This window comes from Myotis davidii, unplaced genomic scaffold (genome assembly GCF_000327345.1).
Source record: "Myotis davidii unplaced genomic scaffold, ASM32734v1 scaffold512, whole genome shotgun sequence".
Classification (NCBI taxonomy): Eukaryota; Metazoa; Chordata; class Mammalia; order Chiroptera; family Vespertilionidae; genus Myotis; species Myotis davidii.
Genome location: NW_006284323.1, coordinates 452,857 through 480,836, shown reverse-complemented (window position 1 = coordinate 480,836; position 27,980 = coordinate 452,857). Strand labels below are relative to the sequence as shown.

Sequence of the window (27,980 nt, the reverse complement as noted above, 5' to 3'; positions counted from 1 at the left end):
TGGCAATCCAGGACCACTGGATCCTAACCACTTGCCTGCCTGCCTGCCTGATCGCCCCTAACCACTCACCTGCCTGCCTGATTGCCCCTAACTGCTCGCCCGCCTGCCTGATTGTCCCTAACCACCTCTGCCTTGGCCCCCACCACAGCGGATTTGTCTAGAAGGACATCCGGAATGACGTCTAGAAGGTCGTTTGGCTGTCCAGTCTAATTAGCATATTATGCTTTTATTATTCTAGATTAGCTTCAGGTACACAGCGTAGTGGTTAGAAAATCCTTTTCAGTCCTCTCCCTCCTTTCACTCCCACCACCACTACCTTGGTTCAAGTCCTCACCGGGGACCCAAACTAAGTCAGGAGCCCAGCCCACCGTCCACATCACTGTCAGGGTTACTCTTTCAAGTTCTCGATCTGATCACGTTGCTCCCTTGTGCACATTGCTTGATCTCCCCATTTTAGCTAAAAATATGTTCAAAATCTCCAATCTGAACCTGCATAGATTTCCACAGTCCTCCAACTCCTGCCCAGCCGTATATTCTACTGAGCTTCCCCATCCAATACCATGTCTCGTGTGTGTGTGTGTGTGTGTTTGTGTTTGTCAAAGTGTGTGTCTGTGAGTGTGTGTGAGTGTGTGTGTGTGTGTGTGTGTGTGTGTCTATGTATGTTTTGGGTGCTCCTTGCCTTTTCCCTTTCATTCTCCCATGTAAAAATGCTTATTCTTAAGGCTCAGCTTAAATCCTGTATAAATTATTCCACCATTTTTGAATCCTTGCCATACTTTAGTCACTATGTGATAAATACTTTATGCCTATGGTTCCTGATCTTGTTTAGTCACGAGGCACAGTAGGGAATAAATTTTATAGTCACAAGCCAGCACACACACACACACACAACAAAGCTTCGTAAACAAAACTTACCTTACTGTGCGTGATGCACTTGGATACTTTCTGTTCCACTGGATTTTTTTATTTTCTTTTGTGAGTGATCACCATGACCTACTAAATTGCTTCTGTGACCCACATTTTTTTAAAACCACAGCTTCCCATTGGTTAATCCTGATGGTACTGATGCAGGAGCGCTTGTTAGCAATGTCTTCCCTGTAGCGGTGGGAGACGCGCAGTCTGGCCAGAAGCACGCAGCTTAGCAAGGCAGAGGCGGCGTCCACCATCCACAGGTGTCTGGGCTCAGAGGCCCAGCTCTTCACCCCACAGCCTCCCACCTCCCTGGGCAGCCAGCTCCCCTTCACCTCCAGGATTCCCGGCACTGATGCTCACCCTTCCTTTGGCGTGACCGTATCTCCTGCATCATTGTTAGGAGGGGGCAGAGTTGGACGCCTTTGGAGGCTTGTTTCTGAAGTGCAGAACCACTGTCAGTCATCATTAAGCCTTTGGAAACCTGGTGTTGTGCTGAAATAGTGGATGTTCAGCGAATGTTTTTGCATTGAACTAAAATGTTCAGGGCGTGACTGTGAGTCATCCAATGGCGATTACATTGTATAATGAAATTTCTGCTTAATAAGGCGGGGACATGTGTGATCATATCCGGGATGCTTTCTCTTTCACAGGGAGTTAGCTAAAAATGTCTGTGCTCAGATCACCAACATGGAAACCCTTCTTCTGTCATTCTAAATGACCCCATGGTGGGTCTCTCTTTTCTGTCATGACAAAGCTAGAAGGTAGGGAGATGCCCCAAGCTGGCCTACGGAAGCCATCATGCCTCGTTTACGCATGTGCAAAACTAGTCACTTGCTCATCAGAGCTTTGTCGAGTCCCTCTGAGTGGCAGGCATGCGCTAGCTCTCTCTGCCCCGGTGATCAGCTAGATCTCACCCCAGCACTCGGCATCTGAGCGTGTCCTCCTACCGCTGGGAATAAACCTAGACACGTTTCCTGGAGAGAAAGCTACTTCCGAGCACCCCAGACCTATGCCGACCAACTCTGGTTTATAAATCTCGTTAGAACGCTATTCCTGAAGTCTCCTGGGAAATGACCTCAGTATTTCATGGCCAATTCTAATGGAAATGGTTCTAGATATTCTTTAAATTTTTCATGGTGTAGTTTACATCTATTTATTAGTCTTTGATTCCTTGAGGGAGTGGGGGAAATTGCTTGTCTTTTCTAACCCAGTCCTCTAACGATGGTCTTTCTTCCCCCTTCACCTCATTCTCAATGAACCGGCTGATAACTGCTCGATCTTTCTGTGGGATCTGTACTTTCATTTTCTTTTTTATTGTTGTCGTGGTCATTCAGATTCACTGGGCATCAAAGAAAACTGGCCAGGAGCTATAATTGCTCCAAACGCAGGTGACATATACTCTCAGGTTAAGAGAAACCCTGGCCTTTAAAATCCCGAGCCCAATTTTGTACTTTATGGGGCAAAAGAAAAGAGAAATGAGCCCTGAAATCTCATTTGAAGCCCTGTCTCACAAGACAGCCTGCCCAATTTTGCAGATAAATTGCCAATAAGCCTCCTGGCTTTGCGACGGCACGCGCTCAGACCCGTCGGCCAGTGTGTATCATCTGCACGCGCACCCCCATCACTGCTCCTGTCCCCCTGGAGCCACAGAGGAAACGCCTAGTGGGTCACCCCGCGTGGAAAGATTCCAGCTCTGAAAACACCTTTTCCATTTCACCTGACACAGACATGTGGGACCACTGAGGGAAACAATTCGGCTTCAAATATTTTCCTATTGAGACAATGAAAACAGCTATTTTTTTCCAATACTGATTTCTTTATTCCATGGGAGAAGTTATATGATGATAAGCTACGTCTTTTGGCAGAGTATATTGAATAGGCGATAGCAATCAAGTTAAATTAATAAAGCGTGTTTACAGATAGATCATGTGCGTGGCCGTGGCCGTGGGAATGACAACAGAGAAAGGATGAGGCAAGACTGTAGTAGACGGAGGGGATTTTGTGGGAAGAGCCAGAGAATATGAGGCTCCTGGGACATCCATCTGGCTAGTTGGACAATGCCCTTGACCTCAACCATAGCATGAGGAGACGCGTTTCTTTCCCTCCTTTTCTGGATATCAACTTTAATTCAGTTGCAATTAGTATGACAGTGATTTTTATTTTGGAAGGCCAACGGGTGAAATATGTGATGTTTGGAAGGCTTTTTTAAACGTAGCCAATAGTGATATGTAACATAGCAACTACAGGGATCTCAGTGAAGTACAGAGGAAGCCACCCAAATTGACTCGGATAAAACACATTTTTAATAGACTGCTTTTTCTGTAGGTGCTGGACACCTACCTATCCCTTTAGGAAGGTCTTTGCGCTGTACTATTATCGGCTTTAAGAGATGAAAATAGTGAAAGCAAATGAAAATAAATCCAATCAAAATGTATTATACACAAGAATTTTTCAAACAGAACAAATCTTAAACTGACCCAGGTAACTTCCTGTTCTTAATGTAAGCCAGACCGTGCCTCTGCCACTAAAAAGAAAGATTTCGTATGTTTTGCAAGTGCCATTTCCCAGTGGTGGAAAGAGCTACCCATTTTGTTTATTCTGCTTTGGGGGAAGTTTTTAAAAAAATCACTGTGGTGAACATTCTGTCTACAAAATCAGAGCATTCCAGTTTTGTTTTGTTTTAACCACATGTTAATCATTTGATGTAGAACTTTTTAAAGCACCATAGTTCTTTGACAGAATTAGTTTTTTTATTAAAACGTTAATTGCATTTTTAAGTGGAATTTTTTAATATCCATCAGACACACTGAATAATTTGATCTGAGCAGCCTGCTCGCTACCCCTTTTTTATTGCATTCAAATAATTTCTAGGTCATTATTAAAGTCACTGAATACAACAGACATTCCCTCCACTTGGCAGTCAGCGGGTCGCACTCTGCGAGGCTCTGGCCCTGGGGTTGCGGGGAGGGAGGGTGAGGCAGGACCACCCTCAGGGAGCCTGGACTCTGTCCAGCAGGGCGGTAGGAGGAGCACGCAAGACCAAGTTCCAAAGTGAAACAAACATCAGGTCCTAAGAGACACAAGCAAAGGGCAGACAGGGCACCTGATGGAGGGATGACAGGGGCCACAGGCTTTACAAGTTCATCCGCTGAGCTCAGTCGTGTGAGGGATTCAGAAATGAACGCAGCAATTACTGGGGAAACATCCAGGTTTACAGAAACTATTAAAGAGCCATTGCAGTCCCTCACGGTGGCTACTTTTATCTTATTGTTCTGGTTTGGACACAAAAGGAGAAAGATTACACCAAAACCACGAGGCAGAATAATTCTGGAGTGAAGGCAGGTCTGGGAGACGCTGTTCCCAGGTTTTCATGGGGTGACACTGAAGCGCACGGACCTTCCGGCCACCTTCCCATCCTGTTGAGGAGGACGCTGTCAGGTTCCTTAGAAATCCATGCCTCCACCCCCAGGCCTGAAGCGAAGACCCAGACAGGCCGAACACGAGTGTGAGCTGTCCTGTGTGGGTATTGCTACGTTCACACCATCAGCTGCACTTGCCACTCTGGGTACCACTTTAGGGAGGCAAACGTGTCAGAAGGCTTATTAATAAAAACTAGACATATTTTTTAAATCAAATTCATGAAGTTTCCATTTATTTTCCTAGGCATGTTGCCAATATTAATCCTGTCCTCAACTACGACAGGAATGCTCTTGCAAAGGGAATTCAAAGGGTTTTCTTTCCAGATTTTAGCAGAAATGTGTCAGAACCCTCCCTTGCCTCATTTTAATGAATCCTCCATCTGCCAGCCATGACTATTTCCTGCTCCCTTGGGACGGGAACTTGCCTTACAGTGTACACACTGGAATTGAGCTCAATAAATGCGTATGCTTTCCAGTTCAGCAACTGTGTATGAGCTTTGACTATGACTAAGAGCTTTTGCATAAGTTTTCTTACCACCACCCAAGGCAGAGATCTGCAGGACAGACCGTGTATATGGCTGGACAGGTGTCCTGTGCCCTGGCCATCGGTCATCAGCCACGGGTGCCCTCACTTCCAATGGGGAACTGTTGGCATGATACCGAACGATGAAAACCATGAGCTTGACCTCTGTAAGCACAGTATGAGTCATAGCTCAGTAGAAAGACTGTAGAAATATGTTATATTTTAAGTGGGTATTTCAAACAGAATGCCCAAGTCTTCCCTCAAGAGTGCTATGGGTTGATTCTGTCATGTGACTTCAGCTCTAGTGAAAAATCTGCTCACCTTACTCCACAATCTCTGATGGGCCAAGAAATAAATAACGTAGCTACCACTGAGAGCCTTGTGCATTGAGAGTGGTTAATTAATAAATGCTAGGTTGACTCCAGATGCTGATCAAATTGGCATGTTTAAATACTTTTTAGATGCGGAAGAACAGACTTTGTCTCAAGTGGCTAACAGGAATGTGTGATAGGCACAGGCTAATTGGCAACCCCCGTCCACAGATGCCCTGTTTCCTTCCTTGTGGCAGGCAGAGAGCTGAGTTAAAAATGAGCCATGGCCCTAACCGGTTTGGCTCAGTGGATAGAGCATCGGCCTGCGGACTAAAGGGTCCCAGGTTCGATTCCGGTCAAGGACATGTTGCAGGCACATACCCAGTAGGGTGTCTGCAGGAGGCAGCCGAATCGATGTTTCCCTCTCATTGATGTTTCTAACTTTCTGTCCTTCTCCCTCTCCCTTCCTCTCTGTAAAAAATTAATAAAACACATATATATTTTTAAAAATGAGCAATGGGGTAGAATTCCCCATCAAGAACCATGGCTATGGAAAGTCATATGCCTGGCACCAAAGCTTTCTTAACGTTGGCTGCTTCTGGATTTCCATGGTTCCTGACCTAACACTTACATCTTCCCTTAAAACAAAAGTGTAGCCCAATCATATTCACACATTCTAGATTAACTCACAGTTTGGGCACAGTGAATTCTTCTAGAATGGCTAATATCCCTGTCAACTCTAAAGATGATGAGCCTAGAGAGTTAAAGATCTCCTAGAAAAAAATTAAATATTTAGGTATTTAAATATTGAAAAAAGTGTCTTTCTCCCCTCCTCACACATGTCTCCTACCTTCTTTGATTCTACCCCTAAGAACCGTTGTCTATACCCTGCAGTTCTTTCTGTTGTGGCCCTAGAGAGTCAAGTTCTGCTTTGTTTCTCTCTACCCCTCCACGCTCATTTAAGGCTTCACAGTCTTTGATGCATCCGCCTCACTGAAGTGTCAGGAGAAATCTGGAAATAAAATCGATCTCTTCTCATTGAACATTCCCAGTATTTGGAAAGGACTGTCACATATTGAAATGCATGTAGAAATTAGCAAGTCAATTTAAACGCGATTAGATCGTTGTGTGGGAAAACTTGGTATCCAATAAAAAGACAGTTAATGAATTGTAAATATACTCCATGGTTTCATAGCTCGTACTAAAGTACTGAGGAAACATTTCATAAGGAAGCTACCTGCTTCGGCCCTCTTTCATGGAACAAGCATTCTGCACTGAGCATTAAGGAGAAAGATTTAATCAGACAGATGCGTTACTGTCCGGAGTGAGCTTCCCATTAATTTTTTTCCCCATTTAGCTTTTTCTCTTAAATGTGGCCACTGCTTGAATGTGTCCACGATGGTTGAATTATGCACCATTTATCAATAAGTGACGCTGTTTAACATAAGCCTGAGGTCATGTGCAGTGCACACCTCCCCCGGAGGCGCCTCATGCCCATGAGCATCCCTCTCTAGACACAGTGAGACATAGCCATATACATAGCAAACCTTTGGAGGATTAGAGGAGGGTTTTGACTCTGATGATAATTAACATGTGAATAGCCATTCTTTGGGGATATTTGTTTGTGCCTTTTGCCTTCTTGAATGTGGGAACATTTGTGTCTCCTGTCACAGGTGATCAGCGAGTTCGAAGCCTCTCCCGACTCATTTTCCTACAGAATCCCGAACCTGAGCCGGAACCGGCAGTACAGCGTCTGGGTGGTGGCGGTGACCTCAGCCGGCAGAGGCAACAGCAGTGAAATCATCACGGTAGAGCCGTTAGCGAAAGGTGTGCCACCGTAGTAAGACCTCGTTGGCCATTGTGATTGGGCTGGTTTTAAAGTCTCCGTTCTACCTGAACTAAAGCTTCCAATGCCCTAAACATCAAGTAAACCAGAATATCACATGTTACCACATTTCAGCCCGAGAAATAGTGTTGCTGGTGGCTGGCACTGGGCTTTGGGGAAATCAGAAAAGAATCCTCCTAGAGGTGAGCACAGCACTAAGGGTGAGTGGCTTTACAGCTCAGGGTGCCTTCAGGAGAATTAGAAAAAGGGGAACACACTCACCCTTTTGTGTGGTGAAAATCCCCACAGAACAGCCTCCCAAGGAAGTTCTACTTGCCTCAAAACCAGGTACCACACTTCTTAAACGGAAAGGTCTCTATTTGGCCTATAGAACTTGGAACCTTACAAACATAAGAAAATCGCGTACTCTTCTCCCATTAATAGAATGCTATAAACAAAGACCTTGCGTAGCAGTGGGAAGTTGGAGTCACCAAACAAAAGTTCCTGTAAGTGAATATGCTGATCTTTACCCTGAGGTGTTATACTGGTTCTCAAAGGCACGTACATAGAGGCACAGGATATTCTTATTTTCCCCTCGTCATTGCTGCCACCCGGGGTTTGGGGTCCCCCCACATTACCACTCCTCATGAGTAAAGCTATTTACATCGCAACCCCAGGCCAGCAGCAGGTGCCCCCTGACTCTTGAATATATCACATTGGCAATTTGTTACTAATAAGGTTAGAGGTGCCTGCAGGAGAAATAAACCTGCCAAGATCCAGTGTTACCTCGACAAGCTCTTGTACTCATAACAGAGAGCTGAGAACGAGGCAGCATAATGTAGCGAGGGGAAGGAACAGTGGTGTCGCATTCTGAAGGCAGATAGAAAAGTTGGTAAGAAAAGTAATTAGTGGATTTTTTGGTCAGTTGTACTCTTTGGTCATGCTATCCAGCTGGCCTAACGTTTAGAAGACATTGGTTATCCCTGGGCATAAGGACTGCTCTGTGGGGTAAAAAAGGAACTGCAACATGGACATAGGAGTGGCAATAGCTTTACCTCTTCCCTACTTCGTGTGTCCAATGTTACATCTCCAGACATAGCCAGAACTGGCCTGGCTGATGCAGGAGGATGTGACATGCTCAGAGGAGTCACAACTGGCAACTGGCCACTTCCAGAGGAGTAGGACTTGTCTGGGGAGATGAAATACCATTTGGTAATTGGGTCAATGATTTGGAGTGCCCATTGCATGTTGGCACGATGTCGGGGATACAGGGGTGCCTGGCTGTGGAATCGGCATCCCGGGAGTTTCAGAGGCTCAGCATAAAAACACAGTCAGCCCAGCGCAGGTATTTCTGGACAGGTGGCTCTCCTGGTGGCTCATTCCATGTGGTGACTCGGGGATCCAGGCTTCTTCCATCGCAGGATTTGAAGTCCCGGGGTCCTTCATCTCCAGCCGTGTAGGTAGAGAAAGAGAGAGCATGGAGGCTGGAGCAAGGATGTCATGGGCCAGATGTGGCCGGGCTGAGCTTCTGGAGGGAGCATTCCAGAAAGCAGTGTCCCGGGGACAGCAAGGGATGGACACTAGCTTTGCCTCTAGAAGGCGGGTATCTTGGTGCCTCTTTTAACTTTTGTGTCTCGTGCAAGAAGGTGGCACAGGAACCTGTCTGTGCTGCCCTCCTGTCTGCAAGGAGGCCTCTGCTGCCACAGGTCTACCCCGGGTTTTCCTCTCTACCCCTGGGCCCTCCTGCCACTTGGGAATGACACCCTGTTGGAGCCTCATCATCACTGTCCTGAGCAAAGGGTTGTTCTTCAAGGGAGGCCCCTCTGAAAATGCGCATTGTCCTTAACGTGTCAGTGTCATGTGCTGAAGATCAAGTGGATATAATAACATCAGGAAAGGCCGGAACATTGATCGATAGGAGTTGTTCCAGTTTTACTTCTTCCCGTCCCTCAGAGCTTTATGCTTTGTATTGCCTGCTCTCTCTGATATTAAAAGTATCTTTTAATGTGCAGTTTGGGTGTTGAGATGAATTGTTTAATAAAGTGTTTTGAAAAATAATTGGACTCATAGAAAACACAGCCTGGGATGGAGCTACTGGGCTTATGAAGCCCCAAATAATTAATGTGGGCTCCTCATGTTTAGTCAATAGAAGGGGAAAATGCCACCGTGGGGATTTTCGGCTGTTTGTATGTTCTCCCAGTGACAATGCCGTCTTCAAACCCAGGTGCCAGAGACTGGCGTGGACAGGGATGCTCACGGGCAGGGCTGCAGGCCCCTTGCTGGGGTGCTGCTGTGTTGGGGAAAGTCATCTTGACCTCTGTGTGGGGGGTCTGCACATTAACCGGGCTTCTCTGTTTGGTGTGCAGCTCCTGCACGAATCCTGACCTTCAGCGGCACGGTCACGACCCCGTGGATGAAGGACATCGCCTTACCGTGCAAAGCTGTGGGGGACCCCGCGCCTGCGGTGAAGTGGATGAAAGACAGGTAACCAGTAACTCAATGTGGCCTTCAGCGGAGCTAAGACATTGCGCAAGAGATACTGAGTTGGGCCCAGTGAGAGCTGCGAAACCTGCCCACTCTTCCCAGATAGAGGGGAGAGGGTGGGGAGGGACCTGGGCTCCAGCACTGAAAGGAACTGATCGACTATGTAAATCCTCCCTAAATTCAGAGCCTTTAAGTTCACAAAAGAAGGATTATAAGGAAAATAGTTTAACCAACCCAGTATCCTCTGTGGACGTTTTCTGTATCTTCTCATGTAAATTTCTCATATAACTGAGATGAATGTGCCCAAGGGTATGTAAGACTTAGCACTTATCTCTTCGCCTTCCGAGATAATGGGCCCACTAGCCCTAACTCAAACGCTCTGAGAAGAGACTGTAAGAAATAAGGACTTTGCTAATGTAAAATCTGGTTTCATTCCCAAAAGTAATTACTAAAATAATAGCAGTGAAGATGGGGGGGAAAGTGGGTGGGATGTATTGTGTCCATGTAACTTTCTAAAGTGTTTCATCTCTATTCAAAGGAAAAAAATAGGACTTAAAGGATTGAGAATTCACTAGAGAGCGTAAAGATTTGATATAAAATGGATTCAGAAGAGTACCTATTTTCAAATAAAAGCACTCAAAAGACATCAACTATTGAAATAATGGTCTTGGCCCAGCGACCACTTTTCTCATCTCTTTTAAAGTCAGTTCATCCAAAGGAAGGATGTAAGCTCCCAAGGTCAGATGGCATTCTCCCTGAGGTGACCCCACACGGCTGGACAGTCGCCACTGTGGCCTTGGGAATGATGACGAGGGAACTCTCTTCATGCTAGGGTCAACTTGTCACCCCCTTGACATACCACTGTCCATTTTAATGCAAAAATCATGAACAACTGTAACTTTAAGTCAATCTAGAAGAGATCCCAAAATCCAGTTGTTCATAGTATGACTTGGTCAAATGGCACTTGTCCCCACAGAAGGAATCCCCAGGAAGAGGCAGTCACAGGTGTCTACGTGGTGGAGGACACAGCAGGCAGGGACATGTGTGAATCCAGGCCCGGGACAGGGACTCACGTCAGCATAGCATTGTTTACAAAGAACACAACTCAGCTGATTGTTCTCATGATAGAATCATAGTTTAGTTCTTATGAATCCAAACGCATTGCTTGCTTCAAAGAGAGTCTTTATGCTCTTCCCCAACCTCAGCTAACCTGGATTGTAATTTCTTTAATCTGTGCCTTTTTCTTCCTGTGAGGCAGTAACGGGACGCCCAGCCTGGTGACGATTGATGGGCGGAGGAGCGTGTTCAGCAACGGGAGCTTCGTCATCCGCACGGTGAAGGCGGAGGATTCCGGCTACTACAGCTGCATCGCCAATAACAACTGGGGCTCCGACGAGATCATTTTAAACTTACAAGTTCAAGGTACAGGACGGTGGGGCTCTCTGTAATGATATTTGTCGTATGCATGCCTGTAGGCAGAGGCAAGTGGAGCACATTTAAAAATCAACCTTGAGAAAAAGCTCCTTGCTGTTTTCGTGTTGCAAAAAGTACATGTGTTCATTCTGGAAAATACAATGACACAAAGCAAATAGGAAGCATTCATGATTCCAGAGGTCACACTCGTTCCATTTTTGCAGATAGAGAGCTGGTCTCATATTCCTTCATGTGAGCATCGCTGACAAAGCCCTTCTCCATCACTTCCGCGAATCGCATGGTTCACTCTGCATATGTATAAGTGTAACACAGAAAACACAAAAAGCAAGTCTGAACTGAGGCCCTTGATGTCTGCTGATTAACTCAATTCTTATATGCAATATGTTAAAAGGACACTAAATTCTATATTGCTGTAATATTTAATTGTGTATTTAATAAAAGATGTGGAGTTTTTCTTAGCATACATAAAAGTACACAACAAACTTAAGATTGTAAATTAAAATCAAGTGTAAAATCCCGAATGGCCATTGACGGGGTTCCTGTGTGAATGCACCTGATTTTTATTGGTAAAGAAATCTTCAGATTTAAGTATTGTCACATTAGTAATCATGGCAAGTAAAAATAAAATAAAATCGATATTGTCCTCAGCAGAAGGGAAGGGGAGAAGAAGTATAATTTTAAAAACTAATGCAAAATTGACCTGAAATTTTAACTTTAAGTCAGGAGAACTCCAGGACATTTTAGAAGATAGACACTATGTTGTGACTTGAAAGAGATGGGTTTATTTTTCATGCCTTTGGGTTCATATATCTGGTTGCCCTCAGAAGTAAAGAGAAGGACATTTTATGGGAAGCTGTCACTATAATTTGGATAACCTGATTCTGAATTTCTCTGGCGTTATTATCCTCAGAGCTAATCCAAAATAAGATCAAAGCCCATTGGTTAGACGTATGTAGTCTTCAAACCCTGTTACGAGCATTGTAATTCAGGTGCTGCTGCTCAATAGCACACCTTGGATTTTCGGAGCGCAGCGCACGCGTGTGTGTGTGTGTGTGTGTGTGTGTGTTGTGTCTTGGGGGAGTAGCTACAAAAAGTGGAAAATTTTGTAGTTCTTTCTCCACAAGCCATTCTTGTCCTCCCTCTTTCCCATCACTGAGGAGAGAACAGCTAAGTGGATGCCACTTAATCTTTCTCACTTGAATCATGGTTGAAATACAGGGTAAAATACTGCATGTCTCCTTAGTAACTTTAAAGAAGATTTCAATTAGTGATGAGCAACTCAGAAATTCGAGGAATCGGTGAGGAAATGAGTTAGATATAAATCCAAGTAGAAATGTCGTTGAGTTTCCTTTAAATAATAGATTCACTCTGCTCTATCTCTTTAGCCCAGGATATCAACTAAATAGACATCTTGACAGAAGTGAATTGCATATTTTGGCAACCTTGAACACTCCTTTAATGAATGGCTGATAGACATGACTTGGTAAATGACTGTTCGGGAAGATTAAAGATGTGAGAAACTAATTCTTGTTTTCTAACAACTGTTTCCCGTCTAGTGCCACCCGATCAGCCTCGGCTTACAGTGTCCAAAACCACATCTTCCTCCATCACCCTGTCCTGGCTCCCAGGGGACAACGGGGGCAGCTCGATCAGAGGTAAAAAGGAATAGGCTGTCCACAGTCATTGATTAATTGTCATTGTCCACAGGCTGTAAAGTGACACACCCTCATCCAATAATCCTATGTTTATTCCTCCCCAAAATACATCCTCTGATGAATTCTTCCATTTCCTCCATGAGAAACCACATCTACTGTGATGGTATTTGTTGAAATGCATCGTTCACCCACAGAATCCCATTCGCAAAACCATCGTTGTGTCTGTCTCCTGTCTGAGTGAAAGAGTAACAAATGCAGAATAGAAAGCAAAAACACATGTGCTAACCTCCCCACTGAGATTCCGCATACCATTTCTTCCCCGTGTTGTCAACACAATATCATTCATTCATTCATGTACTCAATCATTCATTCAAGTAACCACAGTTACTGTTCTTGTACAGGAATAAATGTTGGAGAACTTAGAGTTTAGATAGAAAATGGTTGATTTGTCCAGAGCTTTTGCAATGAGTGCATTGTAGAATGGAACAAAGGAGGTTTGTAATGATGGAATGAGACAGTGTGGTAATTCTAGCATTAGTGGAGTTTGGAAAGCATCATTCTGAGCAAGTTGTAGGCCAAGGAAAGGAAGACATTCCAGCTGAAGAGGCTGCAGGTGCACAGAGTGAGGACTGACCAGAGAGGACGGGGCGGGAGAGATGGAAGGCTCAGATTCCCAAAGGCAGAGGATATTCTCTGTGAAAAGGGAGGAAGGGTGAGAAGTCAACTGGAAATACAGGGCATTTTAGGGTGAAGCCAGTGGGCGCTGAAGCCCCTGCTCCCAGCCCCTTCCAGCGCACGAGCTGGGTGCCGCATCCCTGCCCAGCTTTGCACTCAGGCTGCAGCCAGGCTGGGTGTTTACACACCACACAGATGAGAAATGCTATCAAACAGGACTCTTTTTCCCCCCAAGAGCCAGTTGTTAAACATTTATTAGCACTCCTCTGGCTGAAGGGGAGGATCTTCCCTTTTTTTAGGAAAGAAAGAGGTGAGATTATTATTTAAAAATAGTTGATGATTAGGGGTGAGGATCATTTGTGGGTTTGAGGAGTGTGGGGAAGATTTGTAACAGCTGCCGTGTGAATGCACAGAGAGTCATTAATAGATGAACAAAGTCATTGCCAAGTGGGAGGGTGGCCCCAGCTGCAGCTAAACAGCACAAATTGTAGTGGTCACAGTTATCACAGCACAATGACTTCCTCAAGTGACTGGACAGCTGGGAAGAAAAGCAGATCACAGACGACAAGAACTGGTGACTGGTGGGATAGGTGCAGCAGGAAGTCAGAAGATGAGTGAAAACAGCCTCCTTAGAAACACAGTCTACCGGAGGTTCTAGGCTGTTAGAGAACCTTTTTGTGGGGGGAAATGGGACACTGGGGGAAGAGTTCAAGGGGCCCTAGTGCTCTCGGCTAAAATGAAATGAAAGAAAGGGAAGAAAATGAAGTGTTGGTCCTGAAGGTGGTGGAGTGTGGGAGGGGGAGTATAGGGATTGGGAGCACAGGAGTGTCCCAGCGGAAGGGCTTAGAGATGAAGCTAGTTTTAGTAATGAAGAGTTTCCAAGAAAAGGCAACCAGGGATCCCCCAAACACAGTGGTGGCCAACGCCATTAGCATGGGGGTTCCCATCACCAAAGGTTAAAAGAGCTTCCTGTAAGTGGTGGAGATGGAGGAGCTTAGAAGGGGAGTCCAATAGCCATGATGTGCAGGGCACCAAGGAGGCGGTTTGGACAGAGCTGGAGCGGAAGTCAGGATATGATGGTGGGAGCAGGAGCACACAGACCCAGCAGGCACCTGATTTGTCCAGATTTATCAGCTATCAAAGGAGCTTTGAGGAGTGGAGATCAGGGGCACAGAAGAAAAAATGAGGCTCGGGAGAGAGGACGGACACACAGGCTGCAGAGGGTGAGAGGGAAGGCGAGGAGGAAGGAGTAGGGAAGATACTGACCATACTTGGGAGGAGGAGTCAGATGGTGATCTCCATGTGACAAGTTTGGACAAATGATGATGCTGCCAGTGTGGGTTTAGTCGGCTCCGTAGTGTGGAAGTGAGCAGCACTTTGCCAGTGGTAAAATGGAGTTCACGGGCAAGATGGGTATAAGGACCCCATGCAACAGGCAGTCTAGACCCATTTAGGAGACAGGGGACAGGGACAGGGCAGACAGGATTTGTTCACCCCAGGAAAGTGGTTGGGGTAACAGGGGTGAAGGTCATACCAAGGAGGAACGTCTCGGTGACCACAGGGGCAAGGAGCATGAGCTTTAGATTCTGACATTGATGTTTGAGTCTATCAAACCCTGGGATGGTCACCTAACCTCTCTAGACCTCAGAGTGTTCCTCTGGACCTTAGAGCAGTGGTTCTCAACCTTCTGGCCCTTTAAGTACAGTTCCTCATGTTGTGACCCAACCATAAAACTATTTTCGTTGTTACTTCATAACTGTAATGTTGCTACTGTGATGAATCGTAATATAAATATCTGATATGCGGGATGGTCTTAGGCAACCCCTGAGAAAGGGTTGTTCGACTGCCAAAGGGGTCGCGACCCACAGGTTGATAACCGCTGCCTCAGAGGACATAATCACTACTTCATAGGTTACACGAGGTAATGTCAGTAACTGGCTGAGGACGGTGCTTCGCACATAGTTAGAGCTCCGGGAATGGCCAGTTGTTGTTACCTGTAGCGGAAGTAAAGGTGCATAAAGTACATGTGACGTATTAGAGGGGTTTTTCAAACCAAGGAGAAGCCAGGTTCCCATCGCCATGCTGGGAGGGCTGCAGGGTTCGGAGCTGATTCGCTGGGTGGCTGTGAATGGGTAGAGGGTGGTAGAGAGGATCCCCACCACCACTGATAATATATCCCTTTCCCAGAGCTTTGGTCTCTTAACAACAACTCAGCTTCAGACCATGCTCATGCCCAAGGATCTGGCGCATGGGCTCTGAAGGGCAGCTGTTTAGGGATTGAGTGTCCATTTCCCTCTGCCCAGTCCACCTCCTAAAAGGGAACGGACAAAAAGTGGTTTTATTCTCACCACACCACCCAACAATGCCACCATAGTAATGCCGGGTGTGGCCTAAATCCCTCACTAATCATTACATCACCAGGCACTTCTCAGGCCTGGGTTAACTTTCCTGGGACCAGAAGAGATCCAATGTTCTCCCCAAGATGTGAGTGTTCTGAGAACTCCTGTCAAAATGCAAACATCAGCCCTAGCCAGTTTGGCTCAGTGGATAGAGCATCGGCCTGCGGACTGAAGGGTCCCGAGTTCAATTCCAGTCAAGGGCACATGCCCGGGTCGATCCCCAATAGAGGGCTTGCAGGAGGCAACTGATCAATGATTCTTTCTCATCATTGATGTTTCTATCTCTCCCTCTTCCTTCCTCTCTGAAATCAACAAAAATATGTTTTTTAAAAAGAATATATTTTTTAAAAAATGCAAACAAAAGCCAACTGCTGGTAGAAACAAATAACACTCTTTTGAATGCATTTCTTGTCTTCTGAAGGTTACATATTGCAATACTCGGAGGATAACAGTGAGCAGTGGGGAAGCTTTCCCATCAGCCCAAGCGAACGTTCTTATCGCCTGGAGAACCTGAAATGCGGTACTTGGTACAAGTTCACGCTCACCGCGCAAAATGGAGTGGGCCCGGGGCGCATAAGTGAAATCATAGAAGCGAAAACCTTAGGGAAAGGTACGTATGCCTTCTTCTTATTTCTGGGGTTCCTTTGTTTTCCAGATGGAGGGGGACATTGGCATCACAAATGCATCACATATTTGCATGTTTGTTTGTGTGTGTAAACTCTGTTATTCCCAACATGGGTTTGACTGGGTTACAGAGTAGTGAGAGGGATGGCTCATCCTTATGGAGTATTCTGGTTCTTTTTTTTTTTTTAATATCTCATCTGCAGCTAAAAGAAGTGTCATTTGAAAAATAAGGGCTTTCGTGCCAACATAAAGTGTCTATGAAATATGATATTTACCCTTTGGCCTTCTAGTGTGATCTTCTCCCTTTCTCACCCTAGACCAGCCATAGGCAAACTACGGCCCGCGGGCCAGATCCGGCCCGTTTGAAATGAATAAAACTATTGAAAAAAAAGACCGTACCCTTTTATGTAATGATGTTTACTTTGAATTTATATTAGTTCACACAAACACTCCATCCATGCTTTTGTTCCGGCCCTCCGGTCCAGTTTAAGAACGCATTGTGGCCCTCGAGTCAAAAAGTTTGCCCACCCATGCCCTAGACCCTCTCTGCCTGTAACTTTCCTATCTCCTCAAAGACCCTGCTCTTCAGGTGGGAAGTGACTGGGATAGATTGTTAACCTTTCATGTGAGGTGGGGGGGTTTTAATCTGAAACATGGACCTTCGAGGAGATGAACCCCAAGGGAAATTGCATCTTACGGTGAAATTTGCAGCCCTGGGGCCCCAGGAAGAGGGAAGGCCATAGCTGTAGGGGAGGGTAAGTGAGGAGGTAAAGAGGGGGTCTTTGCAGGTTTCCCTGGCATCTGCATTTGAACCAGTGCTGTGAGCTGGATGGCAGGGGCGTGAGGATCGAGCAGGTAGAGATGTTCTTGGGCACCTGAGTTTCAGATAACCTGGTGAGGGTTCACATGATGAGGGACTGATTTGTGCAGAAATGCCATGAGGCCTCTGGGCTCCAGCATGAAGCATCCGGATATTGAAGGACCCCTGTTGGTATTTCCCAAATCCAACCCTGTCTTCTCTGGAGTCAGGTCACCCCCGGAGACAGGTGTGCCCACTGCAGAAGGTCCTTGGGAGCCACTCAAGGACACGCATATGTGAAATTGCATTGTTCTTCAGGGAACCAGAAGATACAGGAAAATGACCTTGACCCACCCAATGCTCCCTCTCACACCTCGGTCATTATAGGAGATAGCCCACCGAGCCATAAGGACCCTATCCATGGTGGTCCAGTTGGGAGTGGCCTTCGAGCCCTACTTGTCCTGAGCCCCTGCCTAGGTGGAGGAAGGAGCCTGAAGGGGACATGACGCCTTTGGCGGCTCTCATTCGCTGTCCCATGAGCTGATCCCGTTGTGCCTCCTCCCACAGAGCCCCAGTTCTCGAAGGAGCAAGAGCTCTTTGCCAGCATCAACACCACACGCGTGAGGCTGAACCTCATTGGCTGGAATGACGGCGGCTGCCCCATCACCTCCTTCACACTCGAGTACAGACCCTTTGGGACCACGGTCTGGACCACAGCTCAGCGGACCTCTCTCTCCAAGTCCTACATTTTGTATGACCTGCAGGAAGCCACGTGGTACGAGCTGCAGATGAGGGTGTGCAACAGCGCAGGCTGTGCGGAGAAGCAGGCCAACTTCGCCACGCTCAACTACGATGGCAGTAAGCTGGCTCCACAGCCCTCCTATCTGTGTGTTGGGACATGTGCACATGCTCACTGTCTCTTTCCCATCTGACATTCATCCTTGGCACAGAGTGACCCGTGCCCACAGACTCCATTAGCCTTCAGTGCCCCTCCCTCCAGGGCTCCGTAGCTCATTGTACCCACATGACCAGGGCTGTCATCCAGAAAGAAGGGCCAAGGGCCAAGGGGACTGACATTAGGGAGTCTTGGTGTAGGAGGATGCTCTTCAGGGTGAAGGACTCTTCACGTGGTTCTGTGCCTTGTCTGTGACTGTGCGCTAACATTGCTCTTGTTGTCTCCCACCCCTTCCACGCCCATCCCAATCCACATACAACTTTCTGTTTGCTCTCATTAAGCACTTAAACTGCATGTGCAAAACCAGTTTTTCATGATAAACAAGCTTGTGTCAGTCTCTGAGCAGAAATAGAGGCACTGATGGGAATAGAATTATGTCACAGAATGCTAATACATGTGCATGCATACACACACATACATATACAGACGCGCGCACACACACACATACACACACGCATAGGAAGTTTGCATGAGCTTTTTGAAAACCAGGTGAGGTATCTTGTGATGCTCTATCGTTAATGATGTATCATTAGCCTTGATTTCTGCAAGTCCTACTCGAGGGCCGTTTATTGGTATTTGAACAAGGGCCCAACCCAGTGAAGCTGGAAGGTGGCGGCATTGAGGGCCTGTGTCTGGGGAGCTTTAGAAAGCCCCAGGAGCAGCACGTTGACACTGCTTCTGGCAACCTGGCAGGGACGCCACTCAGGGGCTGAATTAGGGCTTTAATCGCAAGACAAAACCGGCTGCAATGTGTCAGAATGTTTGGCTTAGCTCCTCAGCGCCTTCTGTCCAATCTTCATGGATCAGAGCAGACCACGGTGGTGGGTGACTTAGCCTAGAAAGTCTGAGCCTGAGCAAGCACCCCAATACTTGACTTACCACAGGGCAGGTTAAGGGGTGTTCCCTCCTCTGCTATATGCACTTGGGACCTTGTTTCATTAAAGCTCTGTAACTTCCATGGGGTACAGGCCATCCTGTCCTAAGACAAGAAGGTCCATGAACCCGAGGACCCTCAGAAACTACCCAAGGACGTGAATGAGGTGAAGTGGCCTGGGACCCTCCTCTGGACGTCTTGTCTTGGATTGTCCCGGATGACGGCCGATGGCTGCATCTCCACCATTCCAGGCCTGGGGCCCACGGATACAGGAAGGACCTCGGGTGGCAGCTGTCTGGTATTGGCCGCACCAGCCTGGGCCCACCTCTGCCAGGCACACTGCCCCACAGCCCTGGGACAGCCTGCCCAGCTCCTGGACAGTGACCGTTGTCCTGCTGGGCTGATGTTCTTCTAGCTTTCCAGCCCTCGGTTACACGCGACATCATTCAGAGCTGTCCCCATCCCACCGGCAAAGGAGCGCTTCCCACATGCTCCCCACCCATCACAGTTTACTTCCTTGGTTTACACAATAAGTGACGTCGACACTTATGAACACTTTCCATAGTATCTGAGGCTTCCCTGAGTCCTTTGCTAGCAGGGACCCATGTAGGTAGCAAGTAGATTTCTCACTTTCGATTACTGACTTTCAGTAATTGGCTCCCGATCATCACAGGGACAAGCAGCTTCTCTGTAATCTGTGCTGACGCCAGAGCAGTCAATGCCCCGGTCGGCGATGTGTTTGCAGCGAGTTGTTTAATTAGAAACCGCTCGCGCGCAGAATGAGAAACTGTGGTTCTCACTCGAGCAGGGCTCTGCAGATTTTAAAAGTGTGTCTTCTACACATAAAAAATGCCGTGCTCTCACTTATCCAGGATCTTAGATTATAATCATGAGAAAGTCCTGTGAGCTGCATTTAATTTCCTGAAATCGGAAATGATTTTATTACACTAAGAAATACGGGTACATTTTTCTATTTTCCTTGCGAAAGATGACGGGTTGCTCTGAACCAGTTTCGTAGACATGGAGCTTTAATATCTCTCAGGTCACATCCGCCCAAAGAATTCTCTTCACTTTGGGAAAAACAACCATTAACAATGAGCCTCACATCTGCACCTGTCAGATTTCAGATTCTTCCATTTCTTTATTGCCTCTCTCCTCTGCCATTTCTTTCGCCAACGCCTCTGCTCTTTCATGTGTTTGCCTTGACGCTGCGGACCCATCCTCACCCGCATCCCTTCTGTGCCTCTCCCCTGGGCTCTGAGCGTTTGCAGAATTCGGTTTCCAGCCCCAAACACTGCCAAGTGGGAAGGACATGCGTCCTGATCACAGAGAACTGGGTTCTGTCCTCCCTGCCCTGCCTACTAAGTGCAAGCTAACGGTCACGATTGTTCAAGGCGAAAGTGTATTATTGCCCTTTTTTCTAAACCATGGGCTTCCTGGCCCTGCTTGACATGGAGAATACAGTGGAGGGAGGGTGCTACATAAAGAAGGGATGCCTGTGTTTGCATCTCTGCACCATTGTATTCGGCCTCGTCATAGAAAGCAGCTGACGGTGTTACCTTATAATTCTAAATAATCTGAATGTCCCGGTGCTGTTTAAGTGTCTGGTCCAGAAGTAGCCTGCGTTGGGTACCTGGATGGCTCCCCTCTGAAAAATGAATGTAGCTCTTTTACCTAAAATGAGAGTTTCTAACGCACACTTGGTCTTGCACCTGTGATAAAAAGCAAGTGGATAACCCAACGGAAGGGGACTTGGCGTCTTTAAGCCGGGGTGTTTGGTGCAGTCTCCCTGCCGACTGCTTCTGTCCACTTGCCAGGACTATTGTTCCTTCGTTGATGTGCCATTTTACAAAGTGGCCTCTCTCAGTGGCACTAGGGGTGGCACTGCAGGCCAAAGAAGTGCATGTGGCTTTTTTAAGCATCTCGCCCGGACAGTGCACTACTCTCTGCAGCCAGCAGGACATTGCAAAACGAAGTCTCTTTCAAAGCAGCGCGCTTTGCCCTTGGTGCCGATCCGAGCTGATGTGCTGCAGACTAAGTTGCAAATCAGGCGGAAGGAAGGGCGTGAGCGAGTAGATCAGTCAGCAAGAACCTAGATAAAGACTCCCCTCACCCCCCATCACCACCGACACCTCGGGTCACATGGTGCAATCGTTATAACCCGTCATCCCTAAAACTCCGCCATGCCGACCTCATTAACAGCCACCTAACATCACGGCCCTGCTTTCAGGTACAATCCCTCCACTCATTAAGTCCGTTGTCCAAAGCGAAGAAGGGCTGACGACCAACGCGGGGCTCAAGATGTTGGTGACCATCTCCTGCATCCTGGTTGGGGTCCTGCTGCTGTTCGTGCTCCTGCTGGTGGTGCGGAGGCGCAGGCGGGAGCAGAGGCTGAAGCGGCTGAGAGGTGAGTCAGGGCTGGGCCGCCACCCAGGCCCGCGGTCACTCGACTGGTCCCCCCTGAGCCAGTCCCCCCTGCCCGGCCCTGTGATAACCCTACAGCAAGACTGCAGAGCCTTCGGGAGAAAAGTTGCACAACCTTACTGCTCAGTCGCTCAGAAATGGAGTGACAGTCAGTCTCCTAAATCCCAGACATGCATAGGCAAAAGACAGGGATTTCTCATGAGTTTTTAACCCCAGTTTCATTCATTTTCAGCAAGGCCAGTGATGCACCAATTAGCTTCCTCTGAGAAGACCTGTCAGATGTGTTCTGGAAATGAGAACTATTTTTTAAAATATGTTTTTATTGATTTCAGAGAGGAAGGGAGAGGGACAGAGAGATAGCAATAGAAACATCAATGATGAGAGAGAATCATGGATCGGCTGCCTTCTGCACAGCCCCCACTAGGGATCGAGTCCACAACCCGGACCTGTGTCCTGGCCGGGAATGGAACTGGGACCTCCTGATTCCTAGGTTGATGCTCAACCACTGAGCCACCCCAGCTGGGCAGGATGGGAACTGTTTTATAGGCAGGAAGTAGAAACTGAAGGCTGATGGTACACGTAGAGCATGACAAGGCAGAAAACAAACACTTTTCTGAATCAGGAATTTGAGTGAAATGCAGAGTAAGAGTTTCTCTCTAACTAAGGACAAATCCTGGAGAACGGGCACCCAGGCCGGATGGGCTCCTGGCTGGCAGGCCCCACCATTGTGACGCCTGGCTCTGCTGAGCGCTGGGCGGAGGCTGCATCCAGGCCTGGCCAACAGCCCACACTTGCCCTTGCTCTGCGGTGTGAGGACAAAGAGTTCTTTAAGACACAAAACCTGTGCTGCACAAGTGCGGCCCAGTCCTCCACTTTGCATCGTCAGAGTGTCTAATGGGCCGCCTTTCGGCCAAATGCATCTCCGAGTTGTTCACGTGTGTGGTCAGTGCAGTGGGGATCCCATCGCACAGGGCTCTGTGTATTCTTCAAAGCGGAATTTGAGGAACAAATCTGGGATTACGCTCCTCGCTCCCCCCTCAAAAAGCCACATCTGTGATATCCCGAACCTTGAGGATTCATGTGGAAAACATCCACTCCTCTGCAAAACCTTAAATCGACCCCCATCCCGTTAGACAGCAGGACACGGCGACATTTCCGCCTGTCGTTGCCTCCCACCGCTCTCCCCTCTATGTGACTCTAACACATGTTGCTACCAGTTTGTCTCCACGCTGCCAATAGTTACAGTATTTGAAGTGCCCTGCACTCCATCTGTGCACTGAACCGTCCTTCCATTTAAATCTTCTGCAGCCCGAAGCTTCCGACCACCCCCCAAGCTCATTGAAACAGGCCCTGTAATGCATTACGCCCTGACCTGGTGATGTCACAGACCCTACCCCTGCCCCAGATGTTTAATGTGTAGACATGGAACCAAAGAGCCTGGGAACCGTGGGTTTAGTGCAGGTGGGAGACACACTGCATCTGCTGGGAATAGAACCAAAAATGTCACAAATGTTAAAATGGGGCTCCAGGTTCTACATAGCACAGGAAAAGGAGTGATTAATGGGGAGAAACGGGGAGGTCAGCTAGTAGCTCCACGATACAGCACCACGGAAATTCATCATTGCCCGGAATCCTGAGAAATGCAGCAAAAGCTGAGCCGGGCTGGGTTTCATTTCCAGTGTTCACCACTGAAAGCCCAGAGGGATGTGTGGCGAACCCTCTTTCACAGAAAACAGTCTCCTGGACTGTTAGGGACATTATTATTGAGGAGCCAACAACAGACAGACAAGAAGGGTCTGTCCTTGTGGCATGCAGGCAGCCTGGTTGCATTTAAAAGACTATGAATTGCCCATATTCCATTTTTTTATACACACAGTAAGAGCTGAAGGCAAATGGATTAAAGTTGAGGCAATCCTTCCCAACACTACAGCCATCTGCCAAGTTCACCTTTGCCTCTCTCCCCTGACCCCACGCTTCCTCCTTCCTTCCAAGCTACTGTTTTATGTTCCTACTAGAGACCTGGTGCATTGATTCATGCACCAGTGGGGTCCCTCTGCCTGGCCTGCAGGGATTGGGCCAAAACCGGCTCTCTGAAATCCCCTGAGGGATCCCAGATTGCAAGAGATGCAGGCCAGGCCAAGGGACCTCACTGGTGCACAATTGGGGTCAGGGAGGAACCACGGAAGGGCTCCAGGGCATGTCAAACCCATCTCTCCCAGTCCTGATTGGTCGGACCCCAGCAGCAAGCTAACCTACTGGTTGGAGCATCTGCCCCCTGGTGGTCAGTGTGCATCATAGCGACTGGTCTAATGTTTGAATGGTCAGAGGGACAATTAGCATATTAGGCTTTTATATATAGAGACTAGAAGCCCGTTGCAGTAAGATTCGCATAATAGGCCTTCCTTCCCCTGGCTGCCAGCACCAGTTTTCCTCCGGCACCCGGGACCCAGTCCTTTGGTCCGGCTGCAGGGGAGAAGCCAAGCCTCTTCAGTCTTCAGTCTTAAGTCTTCACTCTGGCCGGAGCCTTCAGTCTTTGCTCTGTGCCTGCATATGCAAATTAACCACCATCTTTGTTGGGTTAATTTGCATAGTCACTCTGATTGGCTGGTGGGCATAGCGGAGTGACACCAATTTGCATGTTTCTCTTTTATTAGTGTAGATTCTACTTCTGTCTTCAGTGCCCAGCCTCACTTTCCTTGCCGAGAGCAAGGAAAGACGGTAGAGCTGTTGCTGGCTCTTGCCGAGACACTTGGGTTAGACTGATGGGGGGCTGTGCCCCCTTGACCTTCATTCTTCATCATTCCTGTAAGTTAGTTACTGCTTTACAAGGGCTCTGTCCAGAAAATCTGCTGGAACTGACGTTTTTACTGCAGGCACCTCTAGTTCTGGATGCCATGGTTTGTAGAGGGTCTTGGTGAGGAAAGTAATGCTTCACCTCAGGGAGTGCGGGCTTTCATTCCCCAGAAACGGTTGTTTCCTTTGTGTCAGAGAAAAAAACAGAGCCTGCACCAGGGTTTCAGGAGGAAGAAAGTGATTGCCGTGGCAGAGAGGATGCGTTCATGAGGGATGCTGAGGAGCAGCTGCTTGCCCGGGACAAAGGCATCTCTCTGCAGACTTGCGTTTTTGACGTGTTAACAAAGGCTCCACCTCAAGGCTCTGAGAGGAGGGCAGCGAGAATGCCAAGTGCCAGACCCAGTTCCATCCGCTTTCTGAGGGTGAGTTTTAATGCGGATGCACTCAAACACATTCAATTCAACAAACCGTTGTTATCTACCATGTGCCAGATGCAACATTTCTTAAACCCCATAGGAAAATCCTCTTAACCGTTTCTACTTATCCCCCAGATTTGACTAGGTCCCAGAAAGAAAAGATTACGAAGACTCTGTCCCAGAACTATCGCCTTGGCCACTTGTGGCCATGAACCAAGGCCTGTGAGGGACAGGGTCATGGTCCCGTGACTGTGAGAAGTGTCCCATATAGGAGAGAGTGGCTAGGATTTTCTGAAAGGCCAGGCCCTGCCCCAGAAAGACCTTTGTCTGTTAGTCCTACAGGGCCCCTGAAATGTTAAGTAACAGCAGGGAGGGAAATTACAGGCACAGAGTTTAATATCCTAGGTGCCTCTGTATTAAACAGAGTTCACTAGCAGAATCGCCCAATTACAACCTGACCCACATAAGGCACAGATTCTGTGCCTTGGTCAGAATGAGTTCAAATGTATTTGCAGCGTCTATGGAAAGAGTTGCTCCATACAATATTTTTTATTGTCCAAAATAAGGACGTTTCTAATATGTCTGAGCAATCAGCAATCAGGATCAAAAATGGGAATGAGAAAATTTGGATTATAGACAAATATTGTAGGGGTTACTAATGGGCACTGTTAAAGTTACTACACGAGGCCAACTTCATACTGTTGACTTTGATTGCTAGAAATGACTAAATGTTTACAAGCAGGGTATGTTTTACAATATAGACAAGCAACCTAGTTAGGTGGATACAACAATATGTTTTTTAAGGAAGGATGGAAGGAAGGAAGGGGAAAAGGAAGGGAAAAGAAGAGGGGAGAGAAAGAGGGAGAGAGAGAGAAAAAGAGAGCGAGAGAGAAGAAAGAAAATGGGACTCAAGCAATTTAGCCAACCTATATTCTCTCTTCCTGAGCACTTTACTAATTTTAGAGCATAGCGACCTCCTAACGTCTAAATTGTCTGAGAGCTACATTTTTTTTCCCATCTCTAACCTTATCCAGGAGTTCAGAAGCCACAGTTTGCTTTTAATGATGCCCTGATTTTCCCACTTCTAAACCCTTTGAAGGGCAAGGTTATAGGATGAGTCACTGGCTGGGCCACAGATCCCAGCAGCCCTAACCTTATAAAAAAGTGATCCCTTGCCGAAACCGGTTTGGCTCAGTGGATAGAGCGTCGGCCTGCGGACTGGGGGGTTCCAGGTTCGATTCCGGTCAAGGGCATGCACCTGGGTTGCGGGCACATCCCCAGTGGGAGATGTGCAGGAGGCAGCTGATCGATGTTTCTCTCTCATCAATGTTTCCAATTCTCTATCTCTCTCCCTTCCTCTATGTAAACAATCAATAAAATATATTTTTAAAAAAAGTGATCCCCATGCCAAGTAATCAACTCTGGGATCACTAAAAGCTTCCTCCTTGAAGGAGTTTACCCGAGAGGGTGCAGGGTTACGTTGGCAAAGCCACCACGTGCCAAGCCATAAAGCTACTTCCAAGACTTCTGATAAGCTACAGATAAAGGTCAGTGGGTGATAGAAAATGTGACCATGCTTCTGTGGCAAATGCCCTTCTTCCCTTTGTTAAATTTGTTTTGAAATGGCCTCATATTATGAAGCCGGTCAGTCCAGAAGGCCATCCACAGAGAGCCTTCGGTAAGGCTGGGCCATGAGGTGTCTCCAGCATTTTCTGAGTTCTGAGATGTCAGTTATCTGCTCTGCAACTGAAGTGAAAACCCTCCTTCTCTGTACTGGCCTGAACTTGATGAATCTGAAGTGGGAGGAGTGTGCACTCAGGAGCCCAAGGACCCACAAACCTGAGGTGGACTTTGAGTGGATTAAGATGTAGGACAGCAGTCCGAGGACCTCCGTGCATGGGAGACACAATACAGGGTGGAGCAAAAGTCAGTGTACAGTTGTTCGTGTAGAAAATAATACAATGGTTAATAAGTAATAATACAAGAATAAACTCTGTATTCCACACACTCACAACTCTAAACCTCCTTTTGTTCCGCATTTGTGGGTGAGGAAATTGGGAGTGCAGCCTGGAGACCTCATTGCCAAGCCAACAAATGTCCAAAGTGGTTTTGATGGGCTCAGAGCCATGTTCTCTGAAACTCTTGGTTTTGTGTTTTCTTCCTTCTTCCCTCCCTCCCTCCCATCCTTCCTTCCTTCCTTCCTCCTGTTCTTTCTTTCTTTGCTTAATTTCTTAACAAAACCATCCTTTCAAATCTCCAAACTTGTTAGGCAGAGCTAAGTAACAAGGGTTCTGTATTAGAGAGTGGAGGCAAAGGAACAGTGGGTGACCACAGGGTTAAGGACCAGTGAGTGAGGACCAGGGAGTGTCCTGTTGGGAGCGAGAGAGCTGGCGTCAGCCGTGGTCTGTCCTGCCTGGTGTCTGTCCTGTCCGTGTTTGTGTTCTCAGGTGGCAGGTATCAATGGTCTTCTTCTTCAGGTATTTATTTTGTTTTTGAATCCCCTTTCATTTGACATGCTGATGATTGGACGTCCTTTTGCGATATTTTCAAACCTTAAATGCAGGCATATGGCCCCTATGAAATAGCTGCTTTATGACACCCATCTCAATCCCATGGAAAAGCAGGGATTGCCGTGAGGAAGCTTGCAAATAAGAATGATTGGTAGATGCTAAAGTGCAGGGTAAGGTCTGCCACACCCCACACCCCCCATCCCCACCATTAACCTTTTGTTTTTCAGGGTGTGTGCAGGTGGCTGTCTAGTTGAGGCACATTCCATGTCCCTTAGCTAGCACTTCAGAAATGAAAATGTTATCATGTGACTGAGAGTCCTGTTTTTTAAAGACACATGTGAGCGTGTGAGATATGAGGCAGCTCAGACTCGCGACGCTGGCACAGTGCAGGGCCCGAGCCTCCCTGTGCCCTCTCCCGGCTGCAATGTGCCCTGTGCCACCGTGCTGGTAGGGACGTCCACGCCATGTGCAGACCCACGGTGGGCGATGGTCCGTGGCCCACAAAAGGAACACGGGGATGGAGGGAGCCATGCTGGGATGCTCCTGACCCGGCTGGGGATGCTCTTCCAAGGAACTCATTGAACCGTGTGTTAATCAGCAGAGGGCCCCGTCTTCTTCCTCTTCCGTAGCACTGTGCTGCACACTGTCTTGTCTCCGCCTCTTACTGCTGTGCAAATAGGTCATGTGTAAAGCCTGACGTCATTGTGCCCTATTTTGCTGACATGAGAATGGAAGGGAACTTGTCCGGAATTATAGATCAATGATGATGGAATTCGGGGAGCCCAGCTCACTGTCACCTACCCCAGATTTCTTTCTGTGAAACTTTCTCAGACTTTGGGATATTCAAAAAAGAAATAGTCTGTTTCATCAATATTAAGTTAGCCTAAAAAGGTTTATCAGCCCTAACTGGTTTGGCTCAGTGGATAGAGTGTCGGCTTGTGGGCCGCA

At 47.4% G+C, this 27,980-nt stretch overlaps 1 protein-coding gene across 1 annotated transcript in view; it reads left to right on the top strand.

The window, feature by feature from the left end:
- The window catches only part of DSCAM (Down syndrome cell adhesion molecule), a 476,284-nt gene that overhangs the window by 407,572 nt on the left and 40,732 nt on the right, over window positions 1–27,980 (top strand). Inside the window, exons 21-27 of the mRNA XM_006754318.2 lie at window positions 6,839–6,992; window positions 9,357–9,474; window positions 10,733–10,896; window positions 12,465–12,563; window positions 16,059–16,247; window positions 17,628–17,918; window positions 21,120–21,296. Coding sequence (XP_006754381.2) covers window positions 6,839–6,992; window positions 9,357–9,474; window positions 10,733–10,896; window positions 12,465–12,563; window positions 16,059–16,247; window positions 17,628–17,918; window positions 21,120–21,296 — 1,192 coding nt within the window. The remainder of the gene's footprint in view (window positions 1–6,838; window positions 6,993–9,356; window positions 9,475–10,732; window positions 10,897–12,464; window positions 12,564–16,058; window positions 16,248–17,627; window positions 17,919–21,119; window positions 21,297–27,980) is intronic.